This window comes from Lodderomyces elongisporus, chromosome 2, assembly GCF_030384665.1.
Source record: "Lodderomyces elongisporus chromosome 2, complete sequence".
Taxonomy (NCBI): Eukaryota; Fungi; Ascomycota; class Pichiomycetes; order Serinales; family Debaryomycetaceae; genus Lodderomyces; species Lodderomyces elongisporus.
In genome coordinates, this window is record NC_083674.1 from 2,244,279 (window position 1) to 2,267,603 (window position 23,325).

The following is a 23,325-nucleotide window of genomic DNA, read 5'->3' on the forward strand; positions in this document are numbered from 1 at the left end:
TTGTGTTGAGCCAACATGCATCCAAACATACAATTCATTCACTCTAGTCGTCCGTTTTCTGCTACAGCCACACACTATTGGTCACACACTATTGGCCACACCCCATTTGGCAGCACCCATTTGGTTTTTTGTTATGAAGCATTTGGTAGCGTATACAATTGCACACGCCCTTCTGTTCCCCTCACTTCCTCGCGGGTTTTGCAACCACAATGTATATGGCATAACACAATTTACTTGTTAGTCTCCAACCACAAGGCGTGGCGAGAGGGCTACTTGGTGAAGTATAAATATCCACAAACAAAACCCTTGTGACCTCAAACCTTTTTTTGCCCTTTTCTTCTTCTTCTTTTCCTTTTTCTTTTTCTTTTCCTTCTTCTTTCGCCAGAAGTAAACCCACAACCAAAGTCTCACTACGTTTTAAACAAGTCAGACTTTACCTGTTAGTTTACTTAATCAAATTCTAAAATGAAAATTTTTAAGAAGCTTTTTAACACCGCCTCCAAGTCAAAGGAGGCAGAACCAGCCGAACGCAATGTTCGGTATCCAATTCCAGGGGAGACATCAGGCTCACCAGTATCGGTTCCTTCACCGGCTACAGGGTCGGAAACCTTCTACGAGGTAGATTTAGGCGCTGAAGACGTGGAGGAAAAGAAGCTGGTGAGGAGACAATTCCCCCTGTTTAGACCATTTGGATGGTTTAAAGAGAGGAGAGAGGAGAAGGAGTTAGCTGAAAGGGTTCTTTTGGCTAAGGGGATGGTTGCCGGCATTCGTGCGTTGCATCCCAACAGAAAGAAGAAGAAGAAGATGAATAACAACAACAACAACAACAACAACAACAACAACCTCAACAACAACCTCAACAACAACCTCAACAACAACAACAACCTCAACAACAACCTCAACAACAACAACAACAACAACAACAACAACAACAACAACAACAACAACAACAACAACAACAACAACAACAACAACAACAACAACAACAACAACAACAACAACAACAACCTCAACAACCTCAACAACAACAACAACAACAACAACAACAACAACAACAACAACAACAACAACAACAACAACAACAACAACAACAACAACAACAACAACAACAACAACAACAACAACAACAACAACAACCTCAACAACAACAACAACAACAACAACAACAACAACAGCTGCAAACCTTTCACATACGGAAAGTTTGTAGCAAACGTAGAGTCATACTGTCCTCGACTGTGTCAGGAAATCAGAGCTTCAATGGGCTTCTCGGATTCCGAATACGTACAGTCCATTTCTCAAGGACTCACAAAACTTGAGAATGGAAATTACAAATCGGGTGATAGGAAGTTTATTGTACACCGGGTCACAAAGAGAGAATTTGAAAATGTGATCAGGTGGCTCCCTGAAATACTTGGCGAGGACGAGTATGAGTCGCTACTTATACCTGTCCTTCAATTAGTCGAGATGCAGTTAAAGACGAAAACCAAATACTTCGTTGTAACACGCAATCTCGACTATAGGACAGAGTTTTTATTGGAATACAAGTTTTCCCGGAATGGCAAGGAATCTGCTATATCACGTCGCCATCCCAACAATTTCAGGCTCACAGAAACTCGGAAGTTCCCAGAAAATGAGGCTTGGGATTGGTGGGATAATTATCGCTTTTTAGAAGACGTATCTTTTCTAGCTGCCAAAGAAAGATACGGCTTCAAGTTTGTAATATGTGCTGCATATGCAGATGATGGGGACCATAGAGTTTGGTATTATATTGATGATTGGTTTAAAGACAGTCCAAGCGGGGTCTCTCGATTAGGTCAGAGTAGGCGCAAATTGTCTGAGAAGTATGCTCTTTGGATTTACAATCTTTTCAATTTTCATTTGAACCTGGTGGAAGGTCCATTGAAGATGAAGGACTTTGATCGCATATATCAACGTCCTAGAAAAGAAAAATCCTTTATTCAGAGAAAGTTGGCCGAAATGTTTTGCTGCGATCTGAGACCCTCAAGCTCTGAATCAATCTGAAGGAGTCGAGCTCTTTCTTAGCCCATCTTCTACCCATTCATCTTCAACCTAATCACTGGTGCTAATTGCAGACAAAAAATGAAAAGCAAACCCGTGTGGCTGATATTCCTACTGCTATTCCTGCTATTCCTGCTATTCCTACTGCTATTTCTATTGCTATTCCTACTGCTATTTCTACTGCTATTTCTACTGCTATTTCTACTGCTATTTCTACTGCTATTTCTACTGCTATTTCTACTGATATCCCTACTGCTATTCCTGCTGCTTTTTCTGATGTTACCTCTGTTGCTGCTTCACGGATGACTATATCACAAACCCAACCATGATCCCAAAGCAGGGGGAGCCCACTGACCTCTGCTACCGTTTCCCATAGCCTACCACAACATTGCACTAGTGTATCTGCTGACTCACACATTTATTCTGAACTTGGCAGATCCTGCGACAAAATGGCGCCTTTGTCGTATGATCTTGTACGGGGAACGAAAAATGTCGAGGACGCATATGCACTAGGAGTATCAACAAGGCACAGCGGGATCATATAATCACAGGTTGAGTTGTATAAGTCACCGTGCAAGTTGTTTCAGATGGTGCAGAAGTAGAGCTTGCGGAATCTACTTTCGTTTTCGGGATTTGTTTATGTTACATTAAATCATTGTTTGCTCGTGAAGTAATAGTATTACTACCACTACTACTACTACTACCACCACCACCACCACTACTACTACCACCACCACCACTACTACTACTACTATTACCACCACTACCACCACTACTACTACTACCACCACCACTACTACTACTACTACCACCACTACCACCACTACCACCACTACCACCACCACCATTACTACGACCGCTATCACCACTAATATTTATCATATTTATTATACTTAACATATTTATCATAGTGTGTGCTATCCAGTGTCGACCAAACTTAAACCATGCCATTCAAATTTGTCAAGGATGTTTCTGGTGTTACTTCTGGTGTTACTTCTGGTGTTACTTCTGGTGTTACTTCTGGTGTTACTTCTGGTGTTACTTCTGGTGCTACTTCTGGTGTTACTTCTGGTGTTACTTCTGGTGTTACTTCTGGTGTTATTTCTGGTGGTGTTGCTGATGCTGTTGCTGATGCTGTTCCTGCTATTGCTGTTTCTACTATTGATGTTGCTGCTCCATGGCCGACTATATCACAAACCCAGCCATGATCCCAAAGAAGGGGAGCTCGCCAAAAAGTGTGCCCGTGTTCATACACCACAAAGGGCCCTGCTACTACTTATTTTATCCGTCACTGGCACGCACACACTTTTGGTATCTCCCATTGCACCTGCATCTTCGCTCGTTTAACATATACAGCTTTCACTCGTTTTCAGGAACACATCAAGGTGGGGGACTCGATGACTTTTGCTATTAATCTTTACACTTTTCTTTCTAATATTAACACACCTTTCTGTTTTTGTATACACTCTGCTATTTGTAAATGAACCATTCTTCTATCTCGCACTCTGCCTACAAATTATTTCTCAAATTGGACGTTCTGTATATTTCGCGCAATCGCTGTCATTGCAAACTAGAGTATCTCGGGTTGGAGTATGTGTATGTATACGCGCACGTGAGCTGCTGTGAACGAGTCAACCTAAGATACACGTAATATACACGTAAGATGGACGCGCGCGGGTGCGTGTGTACTTTACAAAAAACTTTACAAAAAACTTTACAAAGAACTTTACAAAAAACTTTACAAAAAACACTACAGTGGGCAGCTGAGCCCACAATTGTCCTCAAACTTCAGCAGAAAAAAGTTTTCCCGTAAATTCGCACCAAACTCAGGGGAATAATCAACACACACAAACAATTCTCGACTCGTTGCAAGCTTGACGGCAATCCGTCGAGAATTGTTTGTGGAGATAGAATGCATTGCAGGATGTATAAGGTTGTAGATTGTGTTGAGCCAACATGCATCCAAACATACAATTCATTCACTCTAGTCGTCCGTTTTCTGCTACAGCCACACACTATTGGTCACACACTATTGGCCACACCCCATTTGGCAGCACCCATTTGGTTTTTTGTTATGAAGCATTTGGTAGCGTATACAATTGCACACGCCCTTCTGTTCCCCTCACTTCCTCGCGGGTTTTGCAACCACAATGTATATGGCATAACACAATTTACTTGTTAGTCTCCAACCACAAGGCGTGGCGAGAGGGCTACTTGGTGAAGTATAAATATCCACAAACAAAACCCTTGTGACCTCAAACCTTTTTTTGCCCTTTTCTTCTTCTTCTTTTCCTTTTTCTTTTTCTTTTCCTTCTTCTTTCGCCAGAAGTAAACCCACAACCAAAGTCTCACTACGTTTTAAACAAGTCAGACTTTACCTGTTAGTTTACTTAATCAAATTCTAAAATGAAAATTTTTAAGAAGCTTTTTAACACCGCCTCCAAGTCAAAGGAGGCAGAACCAGCCGAACGCAATGTTCGGTATCCAATTCCAGGGGAGACATCAGGCTCACCAGTATCGGTTCCTTCACCGGCTACAGGGTCGGAAACCTTCTACGAGGTAGATTTAGGCGCTGAAGACGTGGAGGAAAAGAAGCTGGTGAGGAGACAATTCCCCCTGTTTAGACCATTTGGATGGTTTAAAGAGAGGAGAGAGGAGAAGGAGTTAGCTGAAAGGGTTCTTTTGGCTAAGGGGATGGTTGCCGGCATTCGTGCGTTGCATCCCAACAGAAAGAAGAAGAAGAAGATGAATAACAACAACAACAACAACAACAACAACAACAACCTCAACAACAACCTCAACAACAACCTCAACAACAACCTCAACAACAACAACAACCTCAACAACAACAACAACAACAACAACAACAACAACAACAACAACAACAACAACAACAACAACAACAACAACAACAACAACAACAACAACAACAACAACAACCTCAACAACCTCAACAACAACAACAACAACAACAACAACAACAACAACAACAACAACCTCAACAACAACAACAACAACAACAACAACAACAACAACAACAACAACAACAACAACAACAACAACAACAACAACAACAACAACAACAACAACAACAACAACAACAACAACAACAACAACAACAACAACAACAACAACAACAACAGCTGCAAACCTTTCACATACGGAAAGTTTGTAGCAAACGTAGAGTCATACTGTCCTCGACTGTGTCAGGAAATCAGAGCTTCAATGGGCTTCTCGGATTCCGAATACGTACAGTCCATTTCTCAAGGACTCACAAAACTTGAGAATGGAAATTACAAATCGGGTGATAGGAAGTTTATTGTACACCGGGTCACAAAGAGAGAATTTGAAAATGTGATCAGGTGGCTCCCTGAAATACTTGGCGAGGACGAGTATGAGTCGCTACTTATACCTGTCCTTCAATTAGTCGAGATGCAGTTAAAGACGAAAACCAAATACTTCGTTGTAACACGCAATCTCGACTATAGGACAGAGTTTTTATTGGAATACAAGTTTTCCCGGAATGGCAAGGAATCTGCTATATCACGTCGCCATCCCAACAATTTCAGGCTCACAGAAACTCGGAAGTTCCCAGAAAATGAGGCTTGGGATTGGTGGGATAATTATCGCTTTTTAGAAGACGTATCTTTTCTAGCTGCCAAAGAAAGATACGGCTTCAAGTTTGTAATATGTGCTGCATATGCAGATGATGGGGACCATAGAGTTTGGTATTATATTGATGATTGGTTTAAAGACAGTCCAAGCGGGGTCTCTCGATTAGGTCAGAGTAGGCGCAAATTGTCTGAGAAGTATGCTCTTTGGATTTACAATCTTTTCAATTTTCATTTGAACCTGGTGGAAGGTCCATTGAAGATGAAGGACTTTGATCGCATATATCAACGTCCTAGAAAAGAAAAATCCTTTATTCAGAGAAAGTTGGCCGAAATGTTTTGCTGCGATCTGAGACCCTCAAGCTCTGAATCAATCTGAAGGAGTCGAGCTCTTTCTTAGCCCATCTTCTACCCATTCATCTTCAACCTAATCACTGGTGCTAATTGCAGACAAAAAATGAAAAGCAAACCCGTGTGGCTGATATTCCTACTGCTATTCCTGCTATTCCTGCTATTCCTACTGCTATTTCTATTGCTATTCCTACTGCTATTTCTACTGCTATTTCTACTGCTATTTCTACTGCTATTTCTACTGCTATTTCTACTGCTATTTCTACTGATATCCCTACTGCTATTCCTGCTGCTTTTTCTGATGTTACCTCTGTTGCTGCTTCACGGATGACTATATCACAAACCCAACCATGATCCCAAAGCAGGGGGAGCCCACTGACCTCTGCTACCGTTTCCCATAGCCTACCACAACATTGCACTAGTGTATCTGCTGACTCACACATTTATTCTGAACTTGGCAGATCCTGCGACAAAATGGCGCCTTTGTCGTATGATCTTGTACGGGGAACGAAAAATGTCGAGGACGCATATGCACTAGGAGTATCAACAAGGCACAGCGGGATCATATAATCACAGGTTGAGTTGTATAAGTCACCGTGCAAGTTGTTTCAGATGGTGCAGAAGTAGAGCTTGCGGAATCTACTTTCGTTTTCGGGATTTGTTTATGTTACATTAAATCATTGTTTGCTCGTGAAGTAATAGTATTACTACCACTACTACTACTACTACCACCACCACCACTACTACTACTACCACCACCACCACTACTACTACTACTATTACCACCACTACCACCACTACTACTACTACCACCACCACTACTACTACTACTACCACCACTACCACCACTACCACCACTACCACCACCACCATTACTACGACCGCTATCACCACTAATATTTATCATATTTATTATACTTAACATATTTATCATAGTGTGTGCTATCCAGTGTCGACCAAACTTAAACCATGCCATTCAAATTTGTCAAGGATGTTTCTGGTGTTACTTCTGGTGTTACTTCTGGTGTTACTTCTGGTGTTACTTCTGGTGTTACTTCTGGTGCTACTTCTGGTGTTACTTCTGGTGTTATTTCTGGTGTTATTTCTGGTGGTGTTGCTGATGCTGTTGCTGATGCTGTTCCTGCTATTGCTGTTTCTACTATTGATGTTGCTGCTCCATGGCCGACTATATCACAAACCCAGCCATGATCCCAAAGAAGGGGAGCTCGCCAAAAAGTGTGCCCGTGTTCATACACCACAAAGGGCCCTGCTACTACTTATTTTATCCGTCACTGGCACGCACACACTTTTGGTATCTCCCATTGCACCTGCATCTTCGCTCGTTTAACATATACAGCTTTCACTCGTTTTCAGGAACACATCAAGGTGGGGGACTCGATGACTTTTGCTATTAATCTTTACACTTTTCTTTCTAATATTAACACACCTTTCTGTTTTTGTATACACTCTGCTATTTGTAAATGAACCATTCTTCTATCTCGCACTCTGCCTACAAATTATTTCTCAAATTGGACGTTCTGTATATTTCGCGCAATCGCTGTCATTGCAAACTAGAGTATCTCGGGTTGGAGTATGTGTATGTATACGCGCACGTGAGCTGCTGTGAACGAGTCAACCTAAGATACACGTAATATACACGTAAGATGGACGCGCGCGGGTGCGTGTGTACTTTACAAAAAACTTTACAAAAAACTTTACAAAGAACTTTACAAAAAACTTTACAAAAAACACTACAGTGGGCAGCTGAGCCCACAATTGTCCTCAAACTTCAGCAGAAAAAAGTTTTCCCGTAAATTCGCACCAAACTCAGGGGAATAATCAACACACACAAACAATTCTCGACTCGTTGCAAGCTTGACGGCAATCCGTCGAGAATTGTTTGTGGAGATAGAATGCATTGCAGGATGTATAAGGTTGTAGATTGTGTTGAGCCAACATGCATCCAAACATACAATTCATTCACTCTAGTCGTCCGTTTTCTGCTACAGCCACACACTATTGGTCACACACTATTGGCCACACCCCATTTGGCAGCACCCATTTGGTTTTTTGTTATGAAGCATTTGGTAGCGTATACAATTGCACACGCCCTTCTGTTCCCCTCACTTCCTCGCGGGTTTTGCAACCACAATGTATATGGCATAACACAATTTACTTGTTAGTCTCCAACCACAAGGCGTGGCGAGAGGGCTACTTGGTGAAGTATAAATATCCACAAACAAAACCCTTGTGACCTCAAACCTTTTTTTGCCCTTTTCTTCTTCTTCTTTTCCTTTTTCTTTTTCTTTTCCTTCTTCTTTCGCCAGAAGTAAACCCACAACCAAAGTCTCACTACGTTTTAAACAAGTCAGACTTTACCTGTTAGTTTACTTAATCAAATTCTAAAATGAAAATTTTTAAGAAGCTTTTTAACACCGCCTCCAAGTCAAAGGAGGCAGAACCAGCCGAACGCAATGTTCGGTATCCAATTCCAGGGGAGACATCAGGCTCACCAGTATCGGTTCCTTCACCGGCTACAGGGTCGGAAACCTTCTACGAGGTAGATTTAGGCGCTGAAGACGTGGAGGAAAAGAAGCTGGTGAGGAGACAATTCCCCCTGTTTAGACCATTTGGATGGTTTAAAGAGAGGAGAGAGGAGAAGGAGTTAGCTGAAAGGGTTCTTTTGGCTAAGGGGATGGTTGCCGGCATTCGTGCGTTGCATCCCAACAGAAAGAAGAAGAAGAAGATGAATAACAACAACAACAACAACAACAACAACAACAACCTCAACAACAACCTCAACAACAACCTCAACAACAACAACAACCTCAACAACAACCTCAACAACAACCTCAACAACAACAACAACAACAACAACAACAACAACAACAACAACAACAACAACAACAACAACAACAACAACAACAACAACAACAACCTCAACAACAACAACAACAACAACAACAACAACAACAACAACAACAACCTCAACAACCTCAACAACAACAACAACCTCAACAACAACAACAACAACCTCAACAACAACAACAACAACAACAACCTCAACAACAACAACAACAACAACAACAACAACAACAACAACAACAACAACAACAACAACAACAACAGCTGCAAACCTTTCACATACGGAAAGTTTGTAGCAAACGTAGAGTCATACTGTCCTCGACTGTGTCAGGAAATCAGAGCTTCAATGGGCTTCTCGGATTCCGAATACGTACAGTCCATTTCTCAAGGACTCACAAAACTTGAGAATGGAAATTACAAATCGGGTGATAGGAAGTTTATTGTACACCGGGTCACAAAGAGAGAATTTGAAAATGTGATCAGGTGGCTCCCTGAAATACTTGGCGAGGACGAGTATGAGTCGCTACTTATACCTGTCCTTCAATTAGTCGAGATGCAGTTAAAGACGAAAACCAAATACTTCGTTGTAACACGCAATCTCGACTATAGGACAGAGTTTTTATTGGAATACAAGTTTTCCCGGAATGGCAAGGAATCTGCTATATCACGTCGCCATCCCAACAATTTCAGGCTCACAGAAACTCGGAAGTTCCCAGAAAATGAGGCTTGGGATTGGTGGGATAATTATCGCTTTTTAGAAGACGTATCTTTTCTAGCTGCCAAAGAAAGATACGGCTTCAAGTTTGTAATATGTGCTGCATATGCAGATGATGGGGACCATAGAGTTTGGTATTATATTGATGATTGGTTTAAAGACAGTCCAAGCGGGGTCTCTCGATTAGGTCAGAGTAGGCGCAAATTGTCTGAGAAGTATGCTCTTTGGATTTACAATCTTTTCAATTTTCATTTGAACCTGGTGGAAGGTCCATTGAAGATGAAGGACTTTGATCGCATATATCAACGTCCTAGAAAAGAAAAATCCTTTATTCAGAGAAAGTTGGCCGAAATGTTTTGCTGCGATCTGAGACCCTCAAGCTCTGAATCAATCTGAAGGAGTCGAGCTCTTTCTTAGCCCATCTTCTACCCATTCATCTTCAACCTAATCACTGGTGCTAATTGCAGACAAAAAATGAAAAGCAAACCCGTGTGGCTGATATTCCTACTGCTATTCCTGCTATTCCTGCTATTCCTACTGCTATTTCTATTGCTATTCCTACTGCTATTTCTACTGCTATTTCTACTGCTATTTCTACTGCTATTTCTACTGCTATTTCTACTGCTATTTCTACTGATATCCCTACTGCTATTCCTGCTGCTTTTTCTGATGTTACCTCTGTTGCTGCTTCACGGATGACTATATCACAAACCCAACCATGATCCCAAAGCAGGGGGAGCCCACTGACCTCTGCTACCGTTTCCCATAGCCTACCACAACATTGCACTAGTGTATCTGCTGACTCACACATTTATTCTGAACTTGGCAGATCCTGCGACAAAATGGCGCCTTTGTCGTATGATCTTGTACGGGGAACGAAAAATGTCGAGGACGCATATGCACTAGGAGTATCAACAAGGCACAGCGGGATCATATAATCACAGGTTGAGTTGTATAAGTCACCGTGCAAGTTGTTTCAGATGGTGCAGAAGTAGAGCTTGCGGAATCTACTTTCGTTTTCGGGATTTGTTTATGTTACATTAAATCATTGTTTGCTCGTGAAGTAATAGTATTACTACCACTACTACTACTACTACCACCACCACCACTACTACTACTACCACCACCACCACTACTACTACTACTATTACCACCACTACCACCACTACTACTACTACCACCACCACTACTACTACTACTACCACCACTACCACCACTACCACCACTACCACCACTACCACCACTACCACCACCACCATTACTACGACCGCTATCACCACTAATATTTATCATATTTATTATACTTAACATATTTATCATAGTGTGTGCTATCCAGTGTCGACCAAACTTAAACCATGCCATTCAAATTTGTCAAGGATGTTTCTGGTGTTACTTCTGGTGTTACTTCTGGTGTTACTTCTGGTGTTACTTCTGGTGTTACTTCTGGTGCTACTTCTGGTGTTACTTCTGGTGTTATTTCTGGTGGTGTTGCTGATGCTGTTGCTGATGCTGTTCCTGCTATTGCTGTTTCTACTATTGATGTTGCTGCTCCATGGCCGACTATATCACAAACCCAGCCATGATCCCAAAGAAGGGGAGCTCGCCAAAAAGTGTGCCCGTGTTCATACACCACAAAGGGCCCTGCTACTACTTATTTTATCCGTCACTGGCACGCACACACTTTTGGTATCTCCCATTGCACCTGCATCTTCGCTCGTTTAACATATACAGCTTTCACTCGTTTTCAGGAACACATCAAGGTGGGGGACTCGATGACTTTTGCTATTAATCTTTACACTTTTCTTTCTAATATTAACACACCTTTCTGTTTTTGTATACACTCTGCTATTTGTAAATGAACCATTCTTCTATCTCGCACTCTGCCTACAAATTATTTCTCAAATTGGACGTTCTGTATATTTCGCGCAATCGCTGTCATTGCAAACTAGAGTATCTCGGGTTGGAGTATGTGTATGTATACGCGCACGTGAGCTGCTGTGAACGAGTCAACCTAAGATACACGTAATATACACGTAAGATGGACGCGCGCGGGTGCGTGTGTACTTTACAAAAAACTTTACAAAAAACTTTACAAAGAACTTTACAAAAAACTTTACAAAAAACACTACAGTGGGCAGCTGAGCCCACAATTGTCCTCAAACTTCAGCAGAAAAAAGTTTTCCCGTAAATTCGCACCAAACTCAGGGGAATAATCAACACACACAAACAATTCTCGACTCGTTGCAAGCTTGACGGCAATCCGTCGAGAATTGTTTGTGGAGATAGAATGCATTGCAGGATGTATAAGGTTGTAGATTGTGTTGAGCCAACATGCATCCAAACATACAATTCATTCACTCTAGTCGTCCGTTTTCTGCTACAGCCACACACTATTGGTCACACACTATTGGCCACACCCCATTTGGCAGCACCCATTTGGTTTTTTGTTATGAAGCATTTGGTAGCGTATACAATTGCACACGCCCTTCTGTTCCCCTCACTTCCTCGCGGGTTTTGCAACCACAATGTATATGGCATAACACAATTTACTTGTTAGTCTCCAACCACAAGGCGTGGCGAGAGGGCTACTTGGTGAAGTATAAATATCCACAAACAAAACCCTTGTGACCTCAAACCTTTTTTTGCCCTTTTCTTCTTCTTCTTTTCCTTTTTCTTTTTCTTTTCCTTCTTCTTTCGCCAGAAGTAAACCCACAACCAAAGTCTCACTACGTTTTAAACAAGTCAGACTTTACCTGTTAGTTTACTTAATCAAATTCTAAAATGAAAATTTTTAAGAAGCTTTTTAACACCGCCTCCAAGTCAAAGGAGGCAGAACCAGCCGAACGCAATGTTCGGTATCCAATTCCAGGGGAGACATCAGGCTCACCAGTATCGGTTCCTTCACCGGCTACAGGGTCGGAAACCTTCTACGAGGTAGATTTAGGCGCTGAAGACGTGGAGGAAAAGAAGCTGGTGAGGAGACAATTCCCCCTGTTTAGACCATTTGGATGGTTTAAAGAGAGGAGAGAGGAGAAGGAGTTAGCTGAAAGGGTTCTTTTGGCTAAGGGGATGGTTGCCGGCATTCGTGCGTTGCATCCCAACAGAAAGAAGAAGAAGAAGATGAATAACAACAACAACAACAACAACAACAACAACAACCTCAACAACAACCTCAACAACAACAACAACAACAACAACAACAACAACAACAACAACAACAACAACAACAACAACAACAACAACAACAACAACAACAACAACAACAACAACAACAACAACAACAACAACAACAACAACAACAACAACAACAACAACAACAACAACAACAACAACAACAACAACAACAACAACAACAACAACAACAACAACAACAACAACAACAACAACAACAACAACAACAACAACAACAACAACAACAACAACAACAACAACAACAACAACAACAACAACAACAACAACAACAACAACAACAACAACAACAACAGCTGCAAACCTTTCACATACGGAAAGTTTGTAGCAAACGTAGAGTCATACTGTCCTCGACTGTGTCAGGAAATCAGAGCTTCAATGGGCTTCTCGGATTCCGAATACGTACAGTCCATTTCTCAAGGACTCACAAAACTTGAGAATGGAAATTACAAATCGGGTGATAGGAAGTTTATTGTACACCGGGTCACAAAGAGAGAATTTGAAAATGTGATCAGGTGGCTCCCTGAAATACTTGGCGAGGACGAGTATGAGTCGCTACTTATACCTGTCCTTCAATTAGTCGAGATGCAGTTAAAGACGAAAACCAAATACTTCGTTGTAACACGCAATCTCGACTATAGGACAGAGTTTTTATTGGAATACAAGTTTTCCCGGAATGGCAAGGAATCTGCTATATCACGTCGCCATCCCAACAATTTCAGGCTCACAGAAACTCGGAAGTTCCCAGAAAATGAGGCTTGGGATTGGTGGGATAATTATCGCTTTTTAGAAGACGTATCTTTTCTAGCTGCCAAAGAAAGATACGGCTTCAAGTTTGTAATATGTGCTGCATATGCAGATGATGGGGACCATAGAGTTTGGTATTATATTGATGATTGGTTTAAAGACAGTCCAAGCGGGGTCTCTCGATTAGGTCAGAGTAGGCGCAAATTGTCTGAGAAGTATGCTCTTTGGATTTACAATCTTTTCAATTTTCATTTGAACCTGGTGGAAGGTCCATTGAAGATGAAGGACTTTGATCGCATATATCAACGTCCTAGAAAAGAAAAATCCTTTATTCAGAGAAAGTTGGCCGAAATGTTTTGCTGCGATCTGAGACCCTCAAGCTCTGAATCAATCTGAAGGAGTCGAGCTCTTTCTTAGCCCATCTTCTACCCATTCATCTTCAACCTAATCACTGGTGCTAATTGCAGACAAAAAATGAAAAGCAAACCCGTGTGGCTGATATTCCTACTGCTATTCCTGCTATTCCTGCTATTCCTACTGCTATTTCTATTGCTATTTCTACTGCTATTTCTACTGCTATTTCTACTGCTATTTCTACTGCTATTTCTACTGCTATTTCTACTGCTATTTCTACTGATATCCCTACTGCTATTCCTGCTGCTTTTTCTGATGTTACCTCTGTTGCTGCTTCACGGATGACTATATCACAAACCCAACCATGATCCCAAAGCAGGGGGAGCCCACTGACCTCTGCTACCGTTTCCCATAGCCTACCACAACATTGCACTAGTGTATCTGCTGACTCACACATTTATTCTGAACTTGGCAGATCCTGCGACAAAATGGCGCCTTTGTCGTATGATCTTGTACGGGGAACGAAAAATGTCGAGGACGCATATGCACTAGGAGTATCAACAAGGCACAGCGGGATCATATAATCACAGGTTGAGTTGTATAAGTCACCGTGCAAGTTGTTTCAGATGGTGCAGAAGTAGAGCTTGCGGAATCTACTTTCGTTTTCGGGATTTGTTTATGTTACATTAAATCATTGTTTGCTCGTGAAGTAATAGTATTACTACCACTACTACTACTACTATTACCACCACTACCACCACTACTACTACTACCACCACCACTACCACCACTACCACCACTACCACCACTACCACCACTACCACCACTACCACCACTACCACCACTACCACCACCACCATTACTACGACCGCTATCACCACTAATATTTATCATATTTATTATACTTAACATATTTATCATAGTGTGTGCTATCCAGTGTCGACCAAACTTAAACCATGCCATTCAAATTTGTCAAGGATGTTTCTGGTGTTACTTCTGGTGTTACTTCTGGTGTTACTTCTGGTGTTACTTCTGGTGTTACTTCTGGTGCTACTTCTGGTGTTACTTCTGGTGTTATTTCTGGTGTTATTTCTGGTGGTGTTGCTGATGCTGTTGCTGATGCTGTTCCTGCTATTGCTGTTTCTACTATTGATGTTGCTGCTCCATGGCCGACTATATCACAAACCCAGCCATGATCCCAAAGAAGGGGAGCTCGCCAAAAAGTGTGCCCGTGTTCATACACCACAAAGGGCCCTGCTACTACTTATTTTATCCGTCACTGGCACGCACACACTTTTGGTATCTCCCATTGCACCTGCATCTTCGCTCGTTTAACATATACAGCTTTCACTCGTTTTCAGGAACACATCAAGGTGGGGGACTCGATGACTTTTGCTATTAATCTTTACACTTTTCTTTCTAATATTAACACACCTTTCTGTTTTTGTATACACTCTGCTATTTGTAAATGAACCATTCTTCTATCTCGCACTCTGCCTACAAATTATTTCTCAAATTGGACGTTCTGTATATTTCGCGCAATCGCTGTCATTGCAAACTAGAGTATCTCGGGTTGGAGTATGTGTATGTATACGCGCACGTGAGCTGCTGTGAACGAGTCAACCTAAGATACACGTAATATACACGTAAGATGGACGCGCGCGGGTGCGTGTGTACTTTACAAAAAACTTTACAAAAAACTTTACAAAGAACTTTACAAAAAACTTTACAAAAAACACTACAGTGGGCAGCTGAGCCCACAATTGTCCTCAAACTTCAGCAGAAAAAAGTTTTCCCGTAAATTCGCACCAAACTCAGGGGAATAATCAACACACACAAACAATTCTCGACTCGTTGCAAGCTTGACGGCAATCCGTCGAGAATTGTTTGTGGAGATAGAATGCATTGCAGGATGTATAAGGTTGTAGATTGTATTGAGCCAACATGCATCCAAACACACAATTCATCCACTCTAGTCGTCCGTTTTCTGCTACAGCCACACACTATTGGTCACACACTATTGGCCACACCCCATTTGGCAGCACCCATTTGGTTTTTTGTTATGAAGCATTTGGTAGCGTATACAATTGCACACGCCCTTCTGTTCCCCTCACTTCCTCGCGGGTTTTGCAACCACAATGTATATGGCATAACACAATTTACTTGTTAGTCTCCAACCACAAGGCGTGGCGAGAGGGCTACTTGGTGAAGTATAAATATCCACAAACAAAACCCTTGTGACCTCAAACCTTTTTTTGCCCTTTTCTTCTTCTTTCGCCAGAAGTAAACCCACAACCAAAGTCTCACTACGTTTTAAACAAGTCAGACTTTACCTGTTAGTTTACTTAATCAAATTCTAAAATGAAAATTTTTAAGAAGCTTTTTAACACCGCCTCCAAGTCAAAGGAGGCAGAACCAGCCGAACGCAATGTTCGGTATCCAATTCCAGGGGAGACATCAGGCTCACCAGTATCGGTTCCTTCACCGGCTACAGGGTCGGAAACCTTCTACGAGGTAGATTTAGGCGCTGAAGACGTGGAGGAAAAGAAGCTGGTGAGGAGACAATTCCCCCTGTTTAGACCATTTGGATGGTTTAAAGAGAGGAGAGAGGAGAAGGAGTTAGCTGAAAGGGTTCTTTTGGCTAAGGGGATGGTTGCCGGCATTCGTGCGTTGCATCCCAACAGAAAGAAGAAGAAGAAGATGAATAACAACAACAACAACAACAACAACAACAACAACAACAACAACAACAACAACAACAACCTCAACAACAACAACAACAACAACAACAACAACAACAACAACAACAACAACAACAACAACAACAACAACAACAACAACAACAACAACAACAACAACAACAACAACAACAACAACAACAACAACAACAACAACAACAACAACAACAACAACAGCTGCAAACCTTTCACATACGGAAAGTTTGTAGCAAACGTAGAGTCATACTGTCCTCGACTGTGTCAGGAAATCAGAGCTTCAATGGGCTTCTCGGATTCCGAATACGTACAGTCCATTTCTCAAGGACTCACAAAACTTGAGAATGGAAATTACAAATCGGGTGATAGGAAGTTTATTGTACACCGGGTCACAAAGAGAGAATTTGAAAATGTGATCAGGTGGCTCCCTGAAATACTTGGCGAGGACGAGTATGAGTCGCTACTTATACCTGTCCTTCAATTAGTCGAGATGCAGTTAAAGACGAAAACCAAATACTTCGTTGTAACACGCAATCTCGACTATAGGACAGAGTTTTTATTGGAATACAAGTTTTCCCGGAATGGCAAGGAATCTGCTATATCACGTCGCCATCCCAACAATTTCAGGCTCACAGAAACTCGGAAGTTCCCAGAAAATGAGGCTTGGGATTGGTGGGATAATTATCGCTTTTTAGAAGACGTATCTTTTCTAGCTGCCAAAGAAAGATACGGCTTCAAGTTTGTAATATGTGCTGCATATGCAGATGATGGGGACCATAGAGTTTGGTATTATATTGATGATTGGTTTAAAGACAGTCCAAGCGGGGTCTCTCGATTAGGTCAGAGTAGGCGCAAATTGTCTGAGAAGTATGCTCTTTGGATTTACAATCTTTTCAATTTTCATTTGAACCTGGTGGAAGGTCCATTGAAGATGAAGGACTTTGATCGCATATATCAACGTCCTAGAAAAGAAAAATCCTTTATTCAGAGAAAGTTGGCCGAAATGTTTTGCTGCGATCTGAGACCCTCAAGCTCTGAATCAATCTGAAGGAGTCGAGCTCTTTCTTAGCCCATCTTCTACCCATTCATCTTCAACCTAATCACTGGTGCTAATTGCAGACAAAAAATGAAAAGCAAACCCGTGTGGCTGATATTCCTACTGCTATTCCTGCTATTCCTGCTATTCCTACTGCTATTTCTACTGCTATTTCTACTGCTATTTCTACTGCTATTTCTACTGCTATTTCTACTGCTATTTCTACTGCTATTTCTACTGCTATTTCTACTGCTATTTCTACTGATATCCCTACTGCTATTCCTGCTGCTTTTTCTGATGTTACCTCTGTTGCTGCTTCACGGATGACTATATCACAAACCCAACCATGATCCCAAAGCAGGGGGAGCCCACTGACCTCTGCTACCGTTTCCCATAGCCTACCACAACATTGCACTAGTGTATCTGCTGACTCACACATTTATTCTGAACTTGGCAGATCCTGCGACAAAATGGCGCCTTTGTCGTATGATCTTGTACGGGGAACGAAAAATGTCGAGGACGCATATGCACTAGGAGTATCAACAAGGCACAGCGGGATCATATAATCACAGGTTGAGTTGTATAAGTCACCGTGCAAGTTGTTTCAGATGGTGCAGAAGTAGAGCTTGCGGAATCTACTTTCGTTTTCGGGATTTGTTTATGTTACATTAAATCATTGTTTGCTCGTGAAGTAATAGTATTACTACCACTACTACTACTACTACCACCACCACCACTACTACTACTACCACCACCACCACTACTACTACTACTATTACCACCACTACCACCACTACTACTACTACCACCACCACTACTACTACTACTACCACCACTACCACCACTACCACCACTACCACCACCACCATTACTACGACCGCTATCACCACTAATATTTATCATATTTATTATACTTAACATATTTATCATAGTGTGTGCTATCCAGTGTCGACCAAACTTAAACCATGCCATTCAAATTTGTCAAGGATGTTTCTGGTGTTACTTCTGGTGTTACTTCTGGTGTTACTTCTGGTGTTACTTCTGGTGTTACTTCTGGTGCTACTTCTGGTGTTACTTCTGGTGTTATTTCTGGTGTTATTTCTGGTGGTGTTGCTGATGCTGTTGCTGATGCTGTTCCTGCTATTGCTGTTTCTACTATTGATGTTGCTGCTCCATGGCCGACTATATCACAAACCCAGCCATGATCCCAAAGAAGGGGAGCTCGCCAAAAAGTGTGCCCGTGTTCATACACCACAAAGGGCCCTGCTACTACTTATTTTATCCGTCACTGGCACGCACACACTTTTGGTATCTCCCATTGCACCTGCATCTTCGCTCGTTTAACATATACAGCTTTCACTCGTTTTCAGGAACACATCAAGGTGGGGGACTCGATGACTTTTGCTATTAATCTTTACACTTTTCTTTCTAATATTAACACACCTTTCTGTTTTTGTATACACTCTGCTATTTGTAAATGAACCATTCTTCTATCTCGCACTCTGCCTACAAATTATTTCTCAAATTGGACGTTCTGTATATTTCGCGCAATCGCTGTCATTGCAAACTAGAGTATCTCGGGTTGGAGTATGTGTATGTATACGCGCACGTGAGCTGCTGTGAACGAGTCAACCTAAGATACACGTAATATACACGTAAGATGGACGCGCGCGGGTGCGTGTGTACTTTACAAAAAACTTTACAAAAAACTTTACAAAGAACTTTACAAAAAACTTTACAAAAAACACTACAGTGGGCAGCTGAGCCCACAATTGTCCTCAAACTTCAGCAGAAAAAAGTTTTCCCGTAAATTCGCACCAAACTCAGGGGAATAATCAACACACACAAACAATTCTCGACTCGTTGCAAGCTTGACGGCAATCCGTCGAGAATTGTTTGTGGAGATAGAATGCATTGCAGGATGTATAAGGTTGTAGATTGTGTTGAGCCAACATGCATCCAAACATACAATTCATTCACTCTAGTCGTCCGTTTTCTGCTACAGCCACACACTATTGGTCACACACTATTGGCCACACCCCATTTGGCAGCACCCATTTGGTTTTTTGTTATGAAGCATTTGGTAGCGTATACAATTGCACACGCCCTTCTGTTCCCCTCACTTCCTCGCGGGTTTTGCAACCACAATGTATATGGCATAACACAATTTACTTGTTAGTCTCCAACCACAAGGCGTGGCGAGAGGGCTACTTGGTGAAGTATAAATATCCACAAACAAAACCCTTGTGACCTCAAACCTTTTTTTGCCCTTTTCTTCTTCTTCTTTTCCTTTTTCTTTTTCTTTTCCTTCTTCTTTCGCCAGAAGTAAACCCACAACCAAAGTCTCACTACGTTTTAAACAAGTCAGACTTTACCTGTTAGTTTACTTAATCAAATTCTAAAATGAAAATTTTTAAGAAGCTTTTTAACACCGCCTCCAAGTCAAAGGAGGCAGAACCAGCCGAACGCAATGTTCGGTATCCAATTCCAGGGGAGACATCAGGCTCACCAGTATCGGTTCCTTCACCGGCTACAGGGTCGGAAACCTTCTACGAGGTAGATTTAGGCGCTGAAGACGTGGAGGAAAAGAAGCTGGTGAGGAGACAATTCCCCCTGTTTAGACCATTTGGATGGTTTAAAGAGAGGAGAGAGGAGAAGGAGTTAGCTGAAAGGGTTCTTTTGGCTAAGGGGATGGTTGCCGGCATTCGTGCGTTGCATCCCAACAGAAAGAAGAAGAAGAAGATGAATAACAACAACAACAACAACAACAACAACAACAACCTCAACAACAACCTCAACAACAACAACAACAACAACAACAACAACAACAACAACAACAACAACAACAACAACAACAACAACAACAACAACAACAACAACAACAACAACAACAACAACAACAACAACAACAACAACAACAACAACAACAACAACAACAACAACAACAACAACAACAACAACAACAACAACAACAACAACAACAACAACAACAACAACAACAACAACAACAACCTCAACAACAACAACAACAACAACAACAACCTCAACAACAACAACAACAACAACAACAACAACAACAACAACAACAACAACAACAACAGCTGCAAACCTTTCACATACGGAAAGTTTGTAGCAAACGTAGAGTCATACTGTCCTCGACTGTGTCAGGAAATCAGAGCTTCAATGGGCTTCTCGGATTCCGAATACGTACAGTCCATTTCTCAAGGACTCACAAAACTTGAGAATGGAAATTACAAATCGGGTGATAGGAAGTTTATTGTACACCGGGTCACAAAGAGAGAATTTGAAAATGTGATCAGGTGGCTCCCTGAAATACTTGGCGAGGACGAGTATGAGTCGCTACTTATACCTGTCCTTCAATTAGTCGAGATGCAGTTAAAGACGAAAACCAAATACTTCGTTGTAACACGCAATCTCGACTATAGGACAGAGTTTTTATTGGAATACAAGTTTTCCCGGAATGGCAAGGAATCTGCTATATCACGTCGCCATCCCAACAATTTCAGGCTCACAGAAACTCGGAAGTTCCCAGAAAATGAGGCTTGGGATTGGTGGGATAATTATCGCTTTTTAGAAGACGTATCTTTTCTAGCTGCCAAAGAAAGATACGGCTTCAAGTTTGTAATATGTGCTGCATATGCAGATGATGGGGACCATAGAGTTTGGTATTATATTGATGATTGGTTTAAAGACAGTCCAAGCGGGGTCTCTCGATTAGGTCAGAGTAGGCGCAAATTGTCTGAGAAGTATGCTCTTTGGATTTACAATCTTTTCAATTTTCATTTGAACCTGGTGGAAGGTCCATTGAAGATGAAGGACTTTGATCGCATATATCAACGTCCTAGAAAAGAAAAATCCTTTATTCAGAGAAAGTTGGCCGAAATGTTTTGCTGCGATCTGAGACCCTCAAGCTCTGAATCAATCTGAAGGAGTCGAGCTCTTTCTTAGCCCATCTTCTACCCATTCATCTTCAACCTAATCACTGGTGCTAATTGCAGACAAAAAATGAAAAGCAAACCCGTGTGGCTGATATTCCTACTGCTATTCCTGCTATTCCTGCTATTCCTACTGCTATTTCTATTGCTATTCCTACTGCTATTTCTACTGCTATTTCTACTGCTATTTCTACTGCTATTTCTACTGCTATTTCTACTGCTATTTCTACTGCTATTTCTACTGATATCCCTACTGCTATTCCTGCTGCTTTTTCTGATGTTACCTCTGTTGCTGCTTCACGGATGACTATATCACAAACCCAACCATGATCCCAAAGCAGGGGGAGCCCACTGACCTCTGCTACCGTTTCCCATAGCCTACCACAACATTGCACTAGTGTATCTGCTGACTCACACATTTATTCTGAACTTGGCAGATCCTGCGACAAAATGGCGCCTTTGTCGTATGATCTTGTACGGGGAACGAAAAATGTCGAGGACGCATATGCACTAGGAGTATCAACAAGGCACAGCGGGATCATATAATCACAGGTTGAGTTGTATAAGTCACCGTGCAAGTTGTTTCAGATGGTGCAGAAGTAGAGCTTGCGGAATCTACTTTCGTTTTCGGGATTTGTTTATGTTACATTAAATCATTGTTTGCTCGTGAAGTAATAGTATTACTACCACTACTACTACTACTACCACCACCACCACTACTACTACTACCACCACCACCACTACTACTACTACTATTACCACCACTACCACCACTACTACTACTACCACCACCACTACTACTACTACTACCACCACTACCACCACTACCACCACTACCACCACCACCATTACTACGACCGCTATCACCACTAATATTTATCATATTTATTATACTTAACATATTTATCATAGTGTGTGCTATCCAGTGTCGACCAAACTTAAACCATGCCATTCAAATTTGTCAAGGATGTTTCTGGTGTTACTTCTGGTGTTACTTCTGGTGTTACTTCTGGTGTTACTTCTGGTGTTACTTCTGGTGCTACTTCTGGTGTTACTTCTGGTGTTATTTCTGGTGTTATTTCTGGTGGTGTTGCTGATGCTGTTGCTGATGCTGTTCCTGCTATTGCTGTTTCTACTATTGATGTTGCTGCTCCATGGCCGACTATATCACAAACCCAGCCATGATCCCAAAGAAGGGGAGCTCGCCAAAAAGTGTGCCCGTGTTCATACACCACAAAGGGCCCTGCTACTACTTATTTTATCCGTCACTGGCACGCACACACTTTTGGTATCTCCCATTGCACCTGCATCTTCGCTCGTTTAACATATACAGCTTTCACTCGTTTTCAGGAACACATCAAGGTGGGGGACTCGATGACTTTTGCTATTAATCTTTACACTTTTCTTTCTAATATTAACACACCTTTCTGTTTTTGTATACACTCTGCTATTTGTAAATGAACCATTCTTCTATCTCGCACTCTGCCTACAAATTATTTCTCAAATTGGACGTTCTGTATATTTCGCGCAATCGCTGTCATTGCAAACTAGAGTATCTCGGGTTGGAGTATGTGTATGTATACGCGCACGTGAGCTGCTGTGAACGAGTCAACCTAAGATACACGTAATATACACGTAAGATGGACGCGCGCGGGTGCGTGTGTACTTTACAAAAAACTTTACAAAAAACTTTACAAAGAACTTTACAAAAAACTTTACAAAAAACACTACAGTGGGCAGCTGAGCCCACAATTGTCCTCAAACTTCA

The 23,325-nt window shown here is 41.7% G+C and overlaps 8 protein-coding genes across 8 annotated transcripts; 7 read left to right on the forward strand and 1 right to left on the reverse strand. All coding sequences in view use genetic code 12, as the record gives it.

The window, feature by feature from the left end:
• Positions 1-465: 465 nt before the first annotated feature.
• PVL30_002144 (uncharacterized protein) lies at positions 466-2,022 on the forward strand (the record flags this gene model as incomplete). Its single annotated transcript, XM_061119298.1, has 3 exons — positions 466-769; positions 1,176-1,203; positions 1,251-2,022. 3 exons carry the CDS (start codon positions 466-468, stop codon positions 2,020-2,022), a joined length of 1,104 nt encoding a protein of 367 aa, XP_060975281.1.
• Positions 2,023-2,963: 941 nt separating this feature from the next.
• Positions 2,964-3,227, forward strand: PVL30_002145 (uncharacterized protein; the record flags this gene model as incomplete). Its single annotated transcript, XM_061119299.1, has 1 exon — positions 2,964-3,227. One exon carries the CDS (start codon positions 2,964-2,966, stop codon positions 3,225-3,227), a length of 264 nt encoding a protein of 87 aa, XP_060975282.1.
• A 1,198-nt stretch (positions 3,228-4,425) lies between these two features.
• PVL30_002146 (uncharacterized protein) lies at positions 4,426-6,009 on the forward strand (the record flags this gene model as incomplete). The annotated part of the gene is made up of 3 exons (XM_061119300.1): positions 4,426-4,729; positions 5,163-5,190; positions 5,238-6,009. The coding sequence occupies 3 exons, from the start codon at positions 4,426-4,428 to the stop codon at positions 6,007-6,009; spliced, it is 1,104 nt and encodes a 367-aa protein (XP_060975283.1).
• Positions 6,010-8,388: 2,379 nt separating this feature from the next.
• Positions 8,389-9,957, forward strand: PVL30_002147 (uncharacterized protein; the record flags this gene model as incomplete). Its single annotated transcript, XM_061119301.1, has 3 exons — positions 8,389-8,692; positions 9,111-9,138; positions 9,186-9,957. The coding sequence occupies 3 exons, from the start codon at positions 8,389-8,391 to the stop codon at positions 9,955-9,957; spliced, it is 1,104 nt and encodes a 367-aa protein (XP_060975284.1).
• Positions 9,958-10,596: 639 nt separating this feature from the next.
• On the reverse strand, positions 10,597-10,854 carry PVL30_002148 (uncharacterized protein; the record flags this gene model as incomplete). Its single annotated transcript, XM_061119302.1, has 1 exon — positions 10,597-10,854. The coding sequence occupies one exon, from the start codon at positions 10,852-10,854 to the stop codon at positions 10,597-10,599; it is 258 nt and encodes an 85-aa protein (XP_060975285.1).
• A 1,488-nt stretch (positions 10,855-12,342) lies between these two features.
• Positions 12,343-13,893, forward strand: PVL30_002149 (uncharacterized protein; the record flags this gene model as incomplete). The annotated part of the gene is made up of 2 exons (XM_061119303.1): positions 12,343-12,646; positions 13,079-13,893. The coding sequence occupies 2 exons, from the start codon at positions 12,343-12,345 to the stop codon at positions 13,891-13,893; spliced, it is 1,119 nt and encodes a 372-aa protein (XP_060975286.1).
• Positions 13,894-16,212: 2,319 nt separating this feature from the next.
• PVL30_002150 (uncharacterized protein) lies at positions 16,213-17,613 on the forward strand (the record flags this gene model as incomplete). The annotated part of the gene is made up of 2 exons (XM_061119304.1): positions 16,213-16,516; positions 16,799-17,613. The coding sequence occupies 2 exons, from the start codon at positions 16,213-16,215 to the stop codon at positions 17,611-17,613; spliced, it is 1,119 nt and encodes a 372-aa protein (XP_060975287.1).
• Positions 17,614-20,004: 2,391 nt separating this feature from the next.
• On the forward strand, positions 20,005-21,549 carry PVL30_002151 (uncharacterized protein; the record flags this gene model as incomplete). Its single annotated transcript, XM_061119305.1, has 2 exons — positions 20,005-20,308; positions 20,735-21,549. 2 exons carry the CDS (start codon positions 20,005-20,007, stop codon positions 21,547-21,549), a joined length of 1,119 nt encoding a protein of 372 aa, XP_060975288.1.
• Positions 21,550-23,325: the final 1,776 nt, after the last annotated feature.